This window comes from Armigeres subalbatus, unplaced genomic scaffold, assembly GCF_024139115.2.
Source record: "Armigeres subalbatus isolate Guangzhou_Male unplaced genomic scaffold, GZ_Asu_2 Contig2079, whole genome shotgun sequence".
Taxonomy (NCBI): Eukaryota; Metazoa; Arthropoda; class Insecta; order Diptera; family Culicidae; genus Armigeres; species Armigeres subalbatus.
In genome coordinates this window covers 147,836-165,566 of record NW_026942923.1, presented here as the reverse complement: position 1 = coordinate 165,566, position 17,731 = coordinate 147,836, and the positions used below count along the sequence as shown (strand labels likewise).

At 42.6% G+C, this 17,731-nt stretch overlaps 1 protein-coding gene across 8 annotated transcripts in view; it reads left to right on the top strand.

The window, feature by feature from the left end:
* LOC134203747 (solute carrier family 52, riboflavin transporter, member 3-B-like) overlaps nucleotides 1-17,731 on the top strand; it is a 55,680-nt gene that overhangs the window by 2,811 nt on the left and 35,138 nt on the right. For 3 of the 8 annotated variants that reach the window (XM_062678609.1, XM_062678607.1, XM_062678606.1), the window contains exons 2-3: nucleotides 866-1,252; nucleotides 15,014-15,627. In XM_062678609.1, coding sequence (XP_062534593.1) covers nucleotides 15,365-15,627 — 263 coding nt within the window. In that variant the 5' untranslated portion in view covers nucleotides 866-1,252; nucleotides 15,014-15,364. Of the gene's footprint in view, nucleotides 1-68; nucleotides 88-208; nucleotides 683-865; nucleotides 1,253-15,013; nucleotides 15,628-17,731 lie in introns of those variants that run through there. The other 5 variants (XM_062678614.1, XM_062678613.1, XM_062678612.1 and 2 more) reach the window with 5 other exon arrangements.

The window sequence follows — 17,731 nt, the reverse complement described above, 5'->3', positions numbered from 1 at the left end:
GTCGCGTCATTGTTGGTGAGCCAGGTGTAGAACCAGAATGGCAGATATAGGAAAGAATTTTTATCTAGTCGCTGTTGTATTGCTGAAGTAGCGTAGTTTTTACTACATACTTGGAAGCTACTACGAATGCTACTCTTGAGTGACTATTCTAATGACTCTCAGAGCTACTATCAGTTAATTCATAGTGAATCGTCAAAAAGAAACAATCACGTTCGGTTAGTTGAAGCTAACTAAATATCACTTCACCGCCCGATACATGGCTGTGTGCAGTGTGAAATCGTCCCAACAAGGTCAATTTGCTCGGATCAATTCAGTTGGCTCCAATTGAAACGGAAAAGTTGTTGGAAGAAATAGCGCCATGATTCCACAGATCGGAGACATGATGGTCCTATTACGTGAACCCGACGAACCAGTGTATCAATATTGATGATTCGGAAATATACTCCAGACCGTGTAGATGCGTCTGTTCATCAACATCACAAAGGATTTCCAAAGTGTGTGACTGGTTCGACAAGAAATAGTAAAGTATTGCCTGGAAAGTGAAACTAGTTATCATAACAAAGTTCGATTACCCATTAGCCGCTTGGGTGACATAACAACATCTATGACTTGTGTCTAGTGCCATTGGTATGTAGGCGAAGCATTTCTAAAAATGTGACTTTCTTTGTGATTAGAACAAAAGGTGATAAGTTGAATGCATTATGAATGGAACAAATTGATAAATCAGGCTAACGAAAAACGTGACTGATTAAAATTACTTCGTAGCTTGTTCTATGCGAGTAACTTCTGAGTAGTCATTTCATTAGCAGCACTTCGTTCTTCGAGTGGAAACCGTGTGATGTAATTTATTTTTCGTATTTTTCAGTGCGCTACCGGTGGTTGTGACTGCTGCTGACTGTAAAATGAAACGCTGATGTAGAGGAAAAACTTCGCTAAGTGACGACACCCGGCTGCAATTTAGTGAATAATGGAACGCATCGCGCATATCCATGCTACCTCCAACTATAACTGTGGCAGCAGCAAGTGAGAATAGTTAGTATTGGTGTTCGCTGCTGGCGGTCTGGTTTAGTGCTTCCAAGCTCGTGTTGCAAGAAAGTTTAACAGGTTTGCCATCTGTAGTGCCGGGTGATAAGTCCTAAAGTATCTCGATAAAGGTGCGCGCATGAAGAACTACATCATTTTTTGGGGTGCGATAAGGAATCTCCAACCTTGAGCTGATGACGAAGGGATTAACGATTATCAAATAACGCTGGTGAGTAAACAAATTTACGTACACGACACATTTCCATCGTAAAATGTGATGGGGCTTATGGTTAATGGACTGGTGGACTATGCTGATGTAACTTTGTAATATGTTGTGTAACGGGCTATTATTATCTCTTACATACAATAGTTTTTCATTGTAATGGAGTTTTAAAGTTATTCCATAGACGCACTGTAGCTAGACATAATTTCAAGGAGATTTGATGATCTTTTCGTTACTTTGTAGACTAGTCGTCGATGGTCACCCGGGATGATCTGGCGCAGATGACCGGGGACAGATGCACATCTTAATTCGATAGAACTTTTGAACGGCAGTTTGTTTGAATCACTTTAGAGTTAAGATGAGTTATGTCTCCTCATGATTCAAGGTCTAGCGCAGGGTACTGTTAATCGCTTGACCACTAGACCTCTAGACCACTGACCACTTGACCACCACCACACACTAGTTCTTAAACAGATTCAAAATTGTTTTCTTCATCAAAGTGTTTCAAAATTGACTGTTCTATTCTGGACAAATATTAACGGTTTAGGGTCGTTTGGCCGAATGTCGTCTGGCCGAATGCCATTTGGCCGAAAGGGTCATTAGGCCGAACACCGTTGGCCAAAGTTGAATGAATAGTTGAAAATAATACGTTTCCTTATTAAGTGTGTGATTGAAGTGAGTAGTGAGAAGTAAGAAGGATTAGTAGTGGGAAGCAAGAAGTGAGAAGTGATAAGTGAGACAGCGAGTAGCTTGATACTTACTTGATGGGCTACAGTTCTTCGATGAACCTACGCCGAATGGAGTATCCTTCTCCACTGGACTCGATCCTGGGCCAATCGCTTCCAGTCGCCCTGAACATTAAGCGGCCTCAGGTTCTCTTCAACTGAAAAAGCCATCGTATATGCGGCCTTCCACGAAGCCTGCGGCCTCTTCCAAGTTCTCTACTAAATATTATCTTCGCTTAACGTTCTTCCGGCATACGAACAACGTGACCAACCCACCGTAGTCTGCCGTGTTGAATAAGCTTGATAATATCCAGCCCTTTATATACCTGGTACAATTCGTGATTCATGCGGTGCCGCCAGATACCGTTCTCCTGTTTACCGCCGAGTATTGTCCGCAGCACCTTACGCTCAAACACTCCGAAAGCTCTCGGATCCGATGTTTCATGGCCGTATAAAGCCACCGGAAGAATCAGAGTAGTATACAGCGCGAGTTTTGTTTTCATTTGCAGACTACGGGACTTAAGCTGGTTACGAAGTCCGTAAGCACGGCGATCAATCCCGATAATATCGATATCGTCCGCAAATCTCAGGAGCATATGCAATTTTGTGATAATGGTACCGCTTCTTTTCCCACCAGCTCTCCTAATCGCTCCCTCGAGCGCTATTTTGAACAGTAGATTCGAGAGTGCATCACCCTACCCAGGTAACCATTAGCACTTTATTTCGCCTTTTCGGCTATATAGGGCTATTATAGAGCCAGTATGAAGTTTGTTAGCTCTGTGGTAGCCTTATAGTCGCACGTATGGCTTATTTTAATGCTTATGGTTACCTGGGTACTTTAATTCATCTAAGGTAACAAATGACGTCGATATTTCATCCGCAACCCTTGCACTTGATTTCGATCCATCCAATCGAATCAGCCGTATCAATTTCGCCGGAAAACCATGTTCAAGCATAATTTGCCATAATTCATTCCGTTTCACTGAATCGAACGCCGCCTTGAAATCAATAAACAGATGATGTGTCTGCAAGTTGTACTCCCGGAATTTATCAAGGATTTGTCTCAGGGTAAACATTTGATCCGTCGTTGATCGGCCCTCACGAAAACCTGCTTGGTATTCGCCGACGAAGGACTCTTCAAGCGGTCTCAATCTGTTGAACAGAATACGGGACATAATTTTGTACGCCGAATTAAGGACAGAAAGCAAGTAGCAAGCAAGGGGCCGTACACTTATTACGTAAGCAATTTTTCGGGGGTTTTCCCCTCCCCCCATGTAAGATTTTTTCCATACAAAAGATTTTTTATTTATTTTTTATTTACTTACGTAATATGTGTACTGCCCCGAATACGAAATAAGATTATCTCTGAATGAACAAAGAAGAAGGAAGGAATAAGAAGAAAGAATCAATGAAGAAGAAGAAAGAAGGAAGAATCAAGGAAGAAAAAGGAAGAGGGAAGAAGGAAAAAAGAAGAAGGAAGAAAAAAGAAGGAAGAAGCGAGAAGGGAGAAAGAAGAATGAAGAAGGAAGAAATAAGGAAGAAGAAAAAAGGAAGAAGAAAGAAGGAATAAATAAGAAAGAAAAAGGAAGAAGGGAGAAGAATGCATCATGATATATGCCTGCACCATTCTGAAAATATTGCAGATTTTTTACAATTGAAGAGAACGGGGAAAGGATCGCCACCCGGGGCAACATGAGCACACCTTTATTTAACCGCTATTATGCCTTAAAAATCGCCAACATGTGAAACTAGAGTCCAATAAAAGATTTGACACTGGACAAATATTCTGAAAATAAACTGAATCTAAAATTCATAAAAATTAGCACAAGTTTGGTGGTTACCCAGCAACTCCTATCCCTACCTCCTCGTGGCGCTGGCCGGGATACGAGCAACCTTATTATTTATTCAGACTAAGGTCGAAGTGGCCTGTGCGGTATATAAGAGTCTTCTCCATTCGGCTCGGTCTATGGCTACACGTCGCCAACCACGCAGTCTACGGAGGGTCCGCAAGCCATCTTCCACCTGATCGACCCACCTTGCCCGCTGCGCACCTCGTCTTCTTGTGCCCGTCGGATCGTTGTCGAGAACCATTTTCACCGGGTTACTGTCCGACATTCTGCTATCTGTCCGATTTTTGCGATGTGAACGATGGATGGTTCTCCCAGTAGCTCATTCAACTCGTGGTTCATTCGCCTCCTCCACGTACCGTCCGCCATCTGCACCCCACCATAGAAGGTACGCAGCACTTTCCTTTCGAAAACTCCACTAAACTGCGCGTTGGTCTTCCACGAGCATCGTCCAGCTCTCGTGTCCGTAGAGGACTACCGTTCTAATGAGCGTTTTGTAGATTGTCAGTTTGGTACGGCAGCGAACTCTATTCGATCGGAGCGTCTGGCGGAATCAAAAGTACGTACGATTTCCAGCCACTATGCGTCTCCGAATTTCTCTGCAGTCACCAGTGAGCCCAAGTACACAAATTCTTCTACCACCTCGATTTTGTCACATTGGGTGGGTGGCTCACATTGTCTTCTCTTGAACCTCTTCCTATCATGTACTTTACTTCGTCTTCGACGTGTTGATCCGATCCGCTTAGCTTCCCTCTTCAGTCTGATGTAGGCTTCCTCCATCTTCTCAAGTTACGTGCCATAATATTTATGTCGTCGGCGAAGCCAAATAGCTGGACGGACTTGTTGAAAATTGTACCACTCGTGTTAATCCCTGCTCTTCGTATTACCCCTTCAAAAGCGATGTTGAATAGCAAACACGAAAGACCATCACCTTGCCGTAACCCTCTGCGCGTTTCGAAGGGACTCGAAAATGTCCCTTCAACTCGAACTACGCACATCACCCGATCCATCGTCGCTTTGATCAACCGTGTCAGTTTATCCGGTTTATCCGGAAATCCGCGTTTGTACATTAGCTGCCATAGCTGGTCCCGAACGATGGGAATTATATGCGACTTTGAAGTCGATGAATAGATGATGTGTGGGCACGTTGTATTCGCGGCATTTCTGCAGTACTTCGCGAATGGCGAACACCCTGTCGTGGTGGAGCGTTCGCCCATAAAACCCGCCTGGTACTGCCCCACGAACTCCCTTGCAATTGGTGCTAGTCGACGGCATAAAATTTGGGAGAGAACCTTGTAGGCGGTGTTCAGCAATGTGATTGCGCGGTAGTTGCTACAATCCAGCTTATCGCCCTTTTTGTAGATGACACGCAGTGCATCACAGTGCACAGACACAGTGCCTTACCACCGTGTTTAAAAAGCTCTCCTGGTAGTTGGTCAACCCCAGAGGCTTTGTTGTTCTTCAGCCGGCCAATCTCCTCCTGGATTTCCTGGAGATCCGGAGCCGGTAAAATTATGTCCTGCGCGCGTTCTCCCAGGTCCATCATCATACCGCCATCTTCGTCGGCCACATCGCCATTCAGGCGTTCTTCGTAGTGCTGCCGCCACCTTTGGATCACCTCACGCTCGTTCGTAAGAAGGTTCCCGTTTATGTCCTTACACATATCAGGCTGTGGCACGTGGCCTGGTGAACGGTTCAACTTCTCATAGAACTTTCGTGTGTTATTAGCGCGATACAGTTGCTCCGTCTCTTCACGGTCTCGATCTTCCTGCTGGCGCTTTTTCCTCCGGAAAATCGAGTTTTGTCTGTTCCGCGCCCGTTTATATCGTGCCTCGTTCGCCCTCGTGCAGTGTTGCAGCAATCTCGCCCATGCTGCATTCTTCTCTTCAACTAATTGCTCACATTCGCCGTCATACCAGTCGTTTTTTTGATCCGGAGGCACCGTGCCAAGTGCAGCGGTTGCGGTGCTACCAATGGCGGATCGGATATCTCTCCAGCCTGTGGAGTTCATCCTGACTGTTGGCAAGCGGGAGCCACTTGGAACGTCTTATCATAGATATAGCCGAAAACTATATAAAAGTTCATTCAATCATCATACAATGTTCTGTGAAATTGTTCTGTAGCATACCAATTGCCATTTTTGCAATTCTGAGCTCAATTGAGCAATCAGAACCAATTTCCAGATCGAATGAGTAACTGAGGTGTATTTTCCTATACATTTTGGCTGAAATCCCCATACAAACTTCAAATCAATTGCGCCAGCTTATGAGCTGAAATTTTGGGAGATTGATTTTCTCACCCAAAGACACAATCCTGAGGGGTGCCCCGTGGAATTCGACAACTTTTATTTATTTCCTCGGCCAGTCTAAATGAACAGCCCTATACGTGTGCTTGGGCCTACCTTTTCTGTTTTTTTTCTGTAAGTGCAAGTTTATGGGTTTAATCGAAGAATTTGTGAATGCTCAACTAGTGTGAGGAATCACTCAACATGGAACAGCTCTTGATTACCAAGTATCTTTACTGCTGTCAGGATGTGAACTGACCCGAGGGTGCTGATGCTCCTTTGAAGCTTGGTCGTACTGGAGTGTTGACGAAGCAGTGCAATGACGCTGATACAATCAATCTGTCATCATCGTCATTATCCATCATGCGCGAGGAGTAGGACGCTGCAAGAGTGTAAGTCTTGTATGCACCTCACATCCCCCTTCTACTTAAAAAAAACTCCATCATCCTTATTAACCCATATGTTCGTTTCGTGATCCGCAGTGAAAACAGCACATGCTACCCAAGCATTCACCGCCCGAATGCACCACGTGGCGGCCAAGTTTCAAAAATATCGACGTAGCTTTTTTTCTGGAGGTATATGTTTTACTTAGGCGATTATCTGGCGCGTATTTTTTTGTTGTGGAAGAGTAGATTTTTTATTAGCGGTACAGTACATCTCTAATTGGAACATTGACGGCGTGTAACTTAGTGTTCATCGAGAACTTTTTGTTTGGAATACTTTTAATTATCGTTATATTACTGTACCATACTTTTTCAAGAACTTGTCATTTACCGCATCTAACTATCCCTCAGTGGGACATTGTCATTTCAAAGTTTAACTCCTGAATATTTCCTAGACCCTTGGACTGAAAACCGAAGTCAACCACCTTCAGTGGGGCTTTGTGTAGTTGTTGCGCATATTGCCGGTAGGCTTAGGAAATTCACATTATTTGTACCTGTGGGAACTCCAACATCATACTGTGCAGTAGTACTTGTACCAAATCATGATATTAGATGTATTATTTACTGAATTTGTCTGTACACAAAAGTTCGATAATTTTCAAGGGGAACTAATATAACATTTTTCGATAATCTCAACATAACATATGAAACTAAATTTCATATCGTAATAATAATTTTGACAATAAGCAATAATTGAGTGGTCAACCGTTCTGGACTCCAACAGAGTCGAAAGCTCCGCGCAAACACTCTCGCACATCGTAGCGTACGTTATTAACCGACACGTACCAAAGAGATCACAAATCACCATTGTTCTCAACCGAACTACAAAAACTGAACTCCACTGATAGAACAGTTTCCAGATTTTGTCTCAACACAACTATTTTGCGTGGCTTTATAATAGGAAGCAACAAGTCTATCTAGTCTAACGACGGCATACCGATAGTTCTCATGAAAAGCTATATCGAATGTTTGCTCATCCCATTACTTCTTTTAATCAGATCTTCGATCATCAAAGAAATCTTTACTTCCTGTTGGAAACTCGCACTACCGTGTCCAAAAAAAGAAGATACAAACGTCATTGTAAGTCATTTCGAAGCGGATTGAACTTATTATTATGAAACCACTACTTTCGCACTGTAGCAACGTCTTATTGGCAATCAACGCGGATCTACCGACAGTCGCTCTTCTCATTCTTCTTCTTAATTGGCATTACATCCCCCACTGATGGGACATTGCCGCCTCGCTGCTTGGTGTTCATTCAGCACTTCCACAGTTATTAACCGCGAGGTTTCTAAAGCCAAGTTACCATTTTTGCATTCGTCATATCTAAAGGCTAACACGATGATACGTTTATGCCCAGGGAAGTCGAGACAATTTTCAAACCGAAAATTGCCTAGACCGGCATCTTACCGCTAGGTTAAGGAGGCCCCAGACAGACGCTCTACTTTCCTAAATTTATTGTGTCTTACGTCTCACGTTACCAACAGTCTGACAGGACAGGCTCAGACCTATCTGCAGCCTTTGATAAGATGAATTACTCATTAGCTATTGCAAAGATGAACCTATTCGTAGTTAGCGGCTGTCTCCTGAACTGGTTCCAATCGCATCTCTCAGACCGGCATCTGATGGTAGTTATAGGGGAATGCATATCTTAAAGTTTTCATGCACTATCCGTTATACCATAAGGGAGTCATCTAGGACAACTGATCTTCCTAATCTATTTCAATGGTGTTATCGATTGGTTATCAAGAGAACTCGGTTGTCTTACGCAGATGATCTTAAAATATGTTCGGCAATACATTATTGCGTTGATGATTGTCAGCTTTTACAACTTCAACTTGATTGCTAATTGGTGCTCTCTGAACTAAATAGTAGTAAACCTGACCAAGCGCTCTGCCATAACGTTTTCAACCCATAGTTTATAAAGATTGCCTTCTCGGCAAATAAATAGAGCGAGTGAGCCATGCGAAGGACCCTGGCGTCATCATAGACTCGCAACTAATGTTCAAGCAGCATATCCCGTTCATCATCGGACAAAGCATCGACAAGCACTCTGGGATTTACTTGGTAGGGCTTGGGTCACCGGTGATTATGCCTTATACGAAATACTCTGAGATTTATCTTCAGAATTGCAAAGAATTTTACCAATATATGTATACTGTTTAAAATTTCTCTATTGCTCTCTGGTGCGCTCCACTCTAGTGTATTGTTCTGTTGTCTGAAGTGCAACTTACAACAACGGCACTAAAGGAATAGAATCGCAATTCAACGCTATTTCCTTCGATGCCCACTTGGTTTTGAAGCCAATGCCAGTTGATAAACCTGGAGCTACATCGCCCAAGGAGAGATGCCGATAATGCCGTTATGATCGTTGATACTCTTCAGGGACGAATTAATTTTTGATTTATGCTGGAACAAATAGACTTGAACGTGCAGTCACGTATGCTTCGGAACAGGCCTACGTTTGAACTACTACTTCGTCGTAAAAATTACGGCATGCACTAGCACCGTGCATGGACTATATCATCTTCTTTGTGGACTATATCATCTTCAATGTGTTTATACAATTTATGTTTCTAATACAATTTCCAAAAGTCTAAATCTGACGTAATAATATTTGTACGGAGCTGAAACTTAAGTCGATTCTCCAGCATTATTAAGCAAAATACCTCTACCTTGCTTTATTCTTATACTCGTTATTGGTCTTCTAACTCACGCTCTTGAAGAAATCTGCTAAAAGTATGTGGTTTCCAAGACGAACGATTTGCGTCATTGGATCACATCTCTAATTCGTTGATTTAACTTTTTCTTCCCTCTCTCGCCTACATGTACTATATAAACATGTGTAAAAGTTTTTAATTCATCACACGGTATCCAAAATAAAGTATCTCTTTTTTGTCTTATCGTTTACGTTTATTCTACAATCGCATCCGCATCCATTTAGCGAGTGAACGCACAATATACACGGTAATCTAGTCACAACGCTAGACGAACAAATGTTACTTCTCTTCCTTAAAAATCGTAAGGACTTGGCCGGTGCCGTCATTGGGTTGATAAATCAAATATTACCGATTTTTGTACTTTTAGAATTGATAGTTCGTTCTATTTCTTCTCTAACTGTCTCTAACGCAGTTTCTAATAACCACGGAGCATCAATTATGAATTGTAAGGTTATGCTGTTCATGTTTCTGCTTAGGGCTCATTCACAAATTACATAACATGATGTTTGACATCTTTCTGAAGTATGTTTCAATTCGCTTCAATTCAATTCGCTTCTACGCAATTCTCAATTGACAACATCTTCAACACATCCCGGCGTATCTTTCAAAACGTCTCATTTTTCTTCATGTTCTTTCCAATTCTCGTTAAACTGCTCAATATCTGCACAGCTATTCTTGGAAAGCTTTCTATACCTGCCATTGCATAAATATGAATATGAATCTTGTGTGGCAAACATAATGTATGCATTTTGCTCAGAAATTTGAAAATGTTTCCCGCTCAAACGGGCCGAGAATCCAACTTGCCATATCTGAATTGACAATCTTACGTCTTGCTTTCAAGGTTTTCGGAGTCCTACGTGTATAATAATCTTTAAGATCTTTTTCTGCAGTGCTTAGCCATATTTCTCCACGGCGGTAACAACAATACTGTCGTCGTTCCTCTATGGTTACGATTTATTTAAAATATTCTTCCAGAGGCTAATTTTTTTATGCGGTTATTTTCAATATAAGTTGTTACATTACTGTTTTCATTACACGCCATATTTTCCCTCCGGTGTTCTTCACACGCTGATTCTTTTAACCGACGGTTTACATTACCCACCATTTTTTTGTATGGCTATTTTATATTTACATTTTTTTTCCTTTAACGGTTTTCGTTACACGTCATATTTTCCCTGCGAAATATTTGCTCGCTTTTTTACACTTGGCGTTTTTCTAATAATCATCAGCTATTGTCTTGGCGGTGTTCATTACTCGCCATCTTTTGCCCCTGTGGCTGAGAAAATATGATTCTTTCTACGGGTTCAATTTTTATAACTGGCGGTCTCCTTTACACACCATTGTTTTTTATGGCAGTTTTCAATACATGCCTTTTTCCCTTGGCGGTTTACATTACTCGCCATCCTTTTCAGCGGTTTTCTTTACACGCCGGTGGTTTTCATTACCTTTTTGCGGCGGTTTTCAATACGCGCCGTATGTAAAACGCGAAAAAAAGTTTTGTTTACCTGTTTGGTTTCCTTCTTCTTGCACTCCAGAATAAACACTTTGATTTCCCATATTGAGTGATTCCTCCTGGTTTGTTTACTATACTGCTTTTTTTTCGTCCTATCACCGTCGCCAATGTGAATGTTCAACTAGTGTGAGGAATCACTCAACATGGAACAGCTCTTGATTACCAAGTATCTTTACTGCTGTCAGGATGTGAACTGACCCGAGGGTGCTGATGCTCCTTTGAAGCTTGGTCGTACTGGAGTGTTGACGAAGCAGTGCAATGACGCTGATACAATCAATCTGTCATCATCGTCATTATCCATCATGCGCGAGGAGTAGGACGCTGCAAGAGTGTAAGTCTTGTATGCACCTCACAGAATTAATTCCATTTCAATACCATTTTTACAGCTCTCAAATGGACCAACGATTTCAAATCACTTTTAGAGTGAAATCAGTAGTTATTCAGTCTCGTTGCAAATCCTCGAACTCCATTCTAGTTTGTATCTGAGGTAAAATAGAACAAACTCACTGGCTTCTCCAGCAGGGTTTTCTTCATGTTTGAAACTTGTTTCCATTAAATGAAACTACTATGCTGCTGCTAAGGAAGGCGCCGCAACGCAAAATGGATTGATCCGTACATAAAATGACGCATTCATACACCAAAACAATTGAAAAATAATTGAATCTCGTGATTCCTTAGTGGTTCAAATCTGCAGAAAATAACAGGTCCAGTTTTAATTCATTTTCTAAAATTTGGGGGCTTCGTGGCCGTGCGGTTAGCGACGTCATTCGTCTAAACGCATGTGCTGTGGAGTGTGGGTTCGATTCCCGCCCCGGTAAGGAGAAAACTTTTCGTAAAGCGGAAAGTTCTCCACTGGTCCACTGGGTGTTGTGTAAAAATGTCCTTGTCCGTTGTCTCATGCTAGATTTTAAGTGTTCAGTCTGTGCGACCTCTGGTCGAAGACGGTGATTCTGTCTTTTCTGTATTAAAAGAAAAAAATTACTCACCCAATGTCCAAGTATTCGACCACATCACTTCCACTTGCTCAAACAATTCAATTTCTTTTATGGGTGCTCCCGCTTGCTCAATACTACTTTTTTTTTAAAAGGCTAAAAATCGAGCAGGATCGCCAAATGTGGAGTTCGTCCTGACTGTTGACAAGCGGGAGCCACTTGAAACGTCTTATCGCACTGTTTGTTCACTGAATATGACGGACGACACAATCCACGATTGCTGTGATTGCTGATGATGTGACTCTAACCCGAGCAGCACCAGTCAGACAAAAATGGTTGCAGCAACTTGATTGTGACTGAATCCGGTCATATATGAGTTGCAGTAACCTATGTGGAATATGAGTGCTGCTAGGGAAATGTAGTGGTTTACATTAGGCCTACTTCGATGGTTTCAAAGCAATTGAATATATGAATTATGTAGTAAATGGCAAGTACTGCTCTTCCGTTGGGAGTGCCACTTCCAGCTGCTGCGTGTAGTATTGGGCTAGTCTACCGTCTTGTAGCCGCTCAATGTTTAGCCGCGGCGTCCGACTTCGACGCGTGTTGTACACCGTCAAGAGCTTTGAGCGCAAGCATACTGCAACGAGGTAGTGGTCGGATTCAATATTCGCACTGCGGTAAGTGCGGACGTTCGTGATGTCGGAGAAGAATTTACCGTCGATTAGAACGCGGTCGATTTGGTTTTCCGTTTCTTGGTTAGGTGTTCTCCATGTGACCTTTTTGTATATTTTTGCGGGGAAAGAAGGTGCTTCGAACTACCATTCCGCGGGAGGCTGCAAAGTTTATGCATCGTTGCCCGTTATCACTACGGTGTGCAGTCTATCCTGTCCGATGACCGGTCAACACATTTCCTTCCTTCCTACCTGTACGCAGTGTTGTGCTTAATCATTATCAGACGACCATGATTGCAATTTTCATGTGAAAACTTCTCACGTGAAAACAGCAGGCGAGTTGACACCGGCGACAACTTCTCAAATTTTGTACTCAAACGATAATAAACACAGAATTTTCATTCAATCATTAATCTTCACTAATAATAGCTAATTGTTAACAGTCCCGTTATATCTTCTATTTGACGTTATAGCTTCATGCTAGTGAGGAAAAAGAGTTCAAAATTTAACGGTAAACTCTTCAAAACAAGATACGATTTTCAAACGATTCTTAATCGCTGGCGAGTTTTAATCACTTGATAATTTAAATGTAAAATTGCGGTTGAGTTTGATCATTCCCGATTTTTCGAAAATTTGATTTTTCCCAACCCTGCCTGTACGTTCATGTCATGTCGCCGATGACGATTTTGACGTCCCGCAGTAGGCATCCATCGTATGTCTGCTCCAGCTGTGTGTAGAACGCTTCTTTCTCGTCGTCGGGTCTCCCTTCGTGTGGGCAGTGCATGTTGATGATGCTATAGTTGAAGAAACGGCCTTTCATCCTCAGCTTGCACATCCTTGCGTTGATTGGCTGCCACCCAATCACACGTTGGCGCATCTTATCCAGCACTATGAAGCCGGTTCCCAGCTCGTTGGTGGTGTCACAGCTTTGGTAGAAGGTAGCCACTCGATGCCTGCTTTTCACACTATCTGTCCTGTCCAGGAAATCTCTTGCAGCGCCACGACGTCGAAGTTGCGGGGATGTAATTCATCGTAGATCATCCTGTCGCAACCTGCGAAACCTAGCGACTTGCAGTTCCATGTTCCAAGCTTCCAATCGTGATCCTTTATTGGTCGCCTAGGTCTTTGCCGATTATGTCGAGTCGTACACACTTAAAATAGATTTCGCTGTTCGGTAATTGTTTTGACGAAAAACTACGGTAAACACAAAAAATTACAGTATGTTCGGTTAACGAGAATAATTTTACCGGAAATCGGTAACATTTTGCCGAACAAATTGTAATTTCAAAATGATTTGACAGAGTTCGGTATTATACTTACAGTTCGTACTGTAAAATCGAAGTATTGCCGTACATGGTAAATTTTGTACCGAACATACTGCAAAGCCAATTAGGTATTACAGAATTTCGGTAAAGTGCTAATCTGTCAAATTGTCAAAATCATTTTTGTTCAATCAGAAGCTAGAGGTTGCTTCGAAACATTAAGAACAGTCGACCACTTTTATCGGTATATTTCGTTCTTGATCGTTTAATTCGTTCATCAATACAATTGTATTTTTCAGTTTCTTATTTTGGCAATGCAGTTCTTCTACAAAAGTTATGCGTCTTCTACATTTTTTCAACCTATTTACACGCAAGCAAAAATATTCTTTCCAAGCTCAATGGCGTGAAATGTGTTTTGGTTGTTCCCTATACAGAAGCCGTGCTTGATTCTTATTACATTAAATGATAAATAAAGACAACAATTAAAAAAATCATGTTTTGAAATTACAAGTTTGTTTTATTTGATAACTTTTGAAAGCATAAAAAATACATATATTTTAACTAATTCAAAAAGAAAAGAGAACCGAAACGTTCGGTAATTTCACTTTTCATATTACCGAACTGTACGGTAGTTTTTGACAGATCATCGCAAAATAAAAGTACCGAACGATCTGTAATTGTTTCATTTACCGAACTGATTACCGTACGTTCAGCTGTTGAAAGTTCGGTAAAAAATTACCGTATACTGTAAAATATTCTAAGTGTGTATTATCTCTTATATTGCTCGTAATGATTGGTTTTCCAGGCGGCTTATTGGGCAAAGCTCCTGTCTCGTCGGAGCACCGTCGTGTCAGATCTGTTTTGTGTCCCACCTGACACCAGGACTTGGGCTTGTTTGCTTTGAGCGGCACACAGTCGCTTTGGTGGGGCCTACTTGCGGATACATGCAGCTTTTTATAGGAATTTAACAGGGCCCACTGTCAAACCCTACAGCATCCTAGGCGAGCCCCACAACTCGCAGATGGTCTGGGGAGGGATCGTCAAGCCCTTGGACATAGTCCCTGCTGTCCCTAAACCATGCTTTATTGGGTACAGGCTTCGTTTTGTCTTAACTTTTTTTTATCCTACTCTTTTTTAGATAAGCTCTGCAACTCGCAGCGGAGAGGGGTAGATTTGTTAAGCTTCTGCAAATGATCTGCTGCCTATGCCACTACCTACATATAAAAAGATTTATATCTATCCCAATCCACAGAAGTATCTTGCTCTATTACCTCCTGAAGTGTTAAGGGGAAGTTGAGAGCTTTTACCGTTTGCAGTAAAATCTATAATACTTATAATAATAAAGGTATTAAATCTCTTTTTGTTTACAGATACAACAGCACGATCACCAGTAATTAGATGTTATCCTTGAACTTTTCTCATCGTGATATCTAACATATTTAATCTGAGACATACTAAACTGGGACGGAGAGAACCCTCTACAAGTTCATGTGATAAGCATATATTGTCACCATAGAAAGAAACGAGCATCTTGCTTCTTATCTGCTCGTTAATAGGCATTCAATTACGATTGCCGGTATCAGACCGTCTACGAAAATCCCATCGACTCAGCAACTACGTACGATTGTTTTATATAAAACAACACGCTGCCGGTTGCACAGGGAGGTAGATGTACATTGTACATATTTGCTCAGCGAAAATCTCAAACAGCGTAGAGAAGCATGCGAACTGGTACCGCTGATAGGACTTCGGCGGTTGTAACTGGAGCACGCGATCACGACCACCATTATGGCGGGACGGACCTTGACGGGCGTTTCGCCAACGGTGGCGTCGCCGCCGTTCTCGATGAGGAGTCCGGCCTTTCAGTTGATTCGCGACGTTCCAAAAGTGCGAACATCATCGATTCCTCGTCTAGTGCCAACTGTAGTCGCAGTCCGCTGAATAACGCGCCAGCCGCAGCCGATGGTGATTGTCTGATTGTGAGGTAAGCTAATGGAGGTTGGATGGGGTGGAGAAGAATTTCAATTCCAGTTCGGTTTGCGATTGCAGTTAAATTGTACCTATCTTAGATAAGGCCAATGGCCCACTGATGAGAATGATTTTTAAATATGTTAAATATCTAGTTGCAATTACAGCACAGTCATGCAACACTTCTCAGGGAAGATCCAACAATTAGATCTCAAAGACTAATTTCCTTTTTTTGGGTCGGTCAGCAAATCATCCTTCGAGATTACATAGAACGATCATGTTTTAGATTTTTATTTTATTTTCTCAAACTAAGGCAGGAGCGGCCTGTGTAGTGCATAAAGGTGTTCTTCATTAAGCTCGGTCAATGGCTGCATGGCTGCCACATAGTCTGCTTTTATAGAAAGCATGAGTTAGCCAAGTATGCAATGCTAATTGTTAAAGTAGAGTGGGACAAGAGTGCGCGTGGGGTAAGAGTACGTTTTCGTTATTTGGTCAAGGTCTAAGGTCTAAATAAATTTGAAGGATGGGAGGTAAAAGTACGCAGGAACAGATGGGGCAAGAGGGAGCAAGTGAACCTTTAAGTTCTAAAGACAAACCAATATCTCTGGCCGAAATAGGACTACTTTCAAAGCATCCACAGCAAAGAATAAACATCTAAAATTATCAAAAAATCGTCTTTTAAGGATAAGCTGAAACCCTTTGGTGTATGAAAGGACATAAAAAACAAAGCGTTAATATGCGAAAACTTACGGTATGTAGGTACCATATCGTCATCCAAAATGGTTGCGGTTGGTAGGATATTTACAACCAGGATCTATATCTACTCCCTACTAAAATCATCCAAACTCGACGAACTGACGAAATTGCTCGAGCCCGGTGAGAGTCGGCTACATGCCTATTGCTCTCCCATCGCAACATCGGTAATCAAATTCACCACCGTATAGGTACGATATACGGCTCGTTTTGGTTATCTTCTACTGTCCACATGCTGCCGGATGATTGAAAAATAGTACAATGGACATAGAACTTAATGTACTCGCTCATTCACGCTCACACAGGTACTCATCCCGTATGAGTCTTACTTGGGTGCTCTCTCTAATACACCCTCTGACACATTCTGACACTCTTTCTGACACACCATATGAGTCAAACGTGGATGCTCACCACTTACATACCATGTGAGTCTTACTTGGGTTTCACCCTTTACGCGCCATGTGAGACTAACTTGGATGGTCACCCTGATTCACACAAATCTGAGACTTTTTGGGTGCTCACTCTAGCACACCCTGCCACTCCTCCTGACACGCGCTCTGACACACCATGTGGGACTTACTTAGGTTCTCACTTTTAATATGCCATTCGAGTCTGACTTGGGTGCTCGCCCTTAACATACCATGTGAGTCTGACTTGGATGCTCACTCTACTCACCTCTGCCATGCCTCGAGGTGTCGATAGCGATAGGTACCGACAGTTCTACACTACGACCCTCCTACCTCGGCATATGCAGTCCATGCTAACACCTATGCACTCACTCTTCTGCGATGCCTCGTGGTGGCGACTGCAGTTGTCACCCGCTGCGACACTCTTACCTCGACATGTGCAATCCCCTCATTCATTTCCCTGCGCTCGGCCTGTTTTCGCTCTAACTAATCAATCACAAGTTAGTCATGCTTGTCAACTGCTGCTCGGCGCGCCCGATTCTCTGCAAGCTGCAGGCAATCTGAGTGGTTGCAGTGGTTGCGTTCCCCTCCTCCACCGCTTGGAACATCCTCTGGATAAGGGTATCCGGGATTGTGTACCGACCGCAAACGTCTAGCATAGCTCTTCTTTCGACGTCGAAACAAGGACTTACGAACAGTATGTGCTCTGCAGTTTCCTTAACTCCTGTGGAGGTACTGCCGGAAGCAGCCATGGCCTGACAGGAATTGTGCCAGATGGAAGTGAACTTCCCCATGGGGTCTCCCCACCCAGCTCGATATGTTAGGTATCAGTCGGTGGGTCCACCTACCTTTAGAAGAGTTATTTCCACTGCCATCTGGCAACCGAAGTCGCCCTCTTATGTTGACCGAGCTCCAGGCCTCTAGCGCTCATCCAATCCGCCATCGTGCTGATCGCATGTG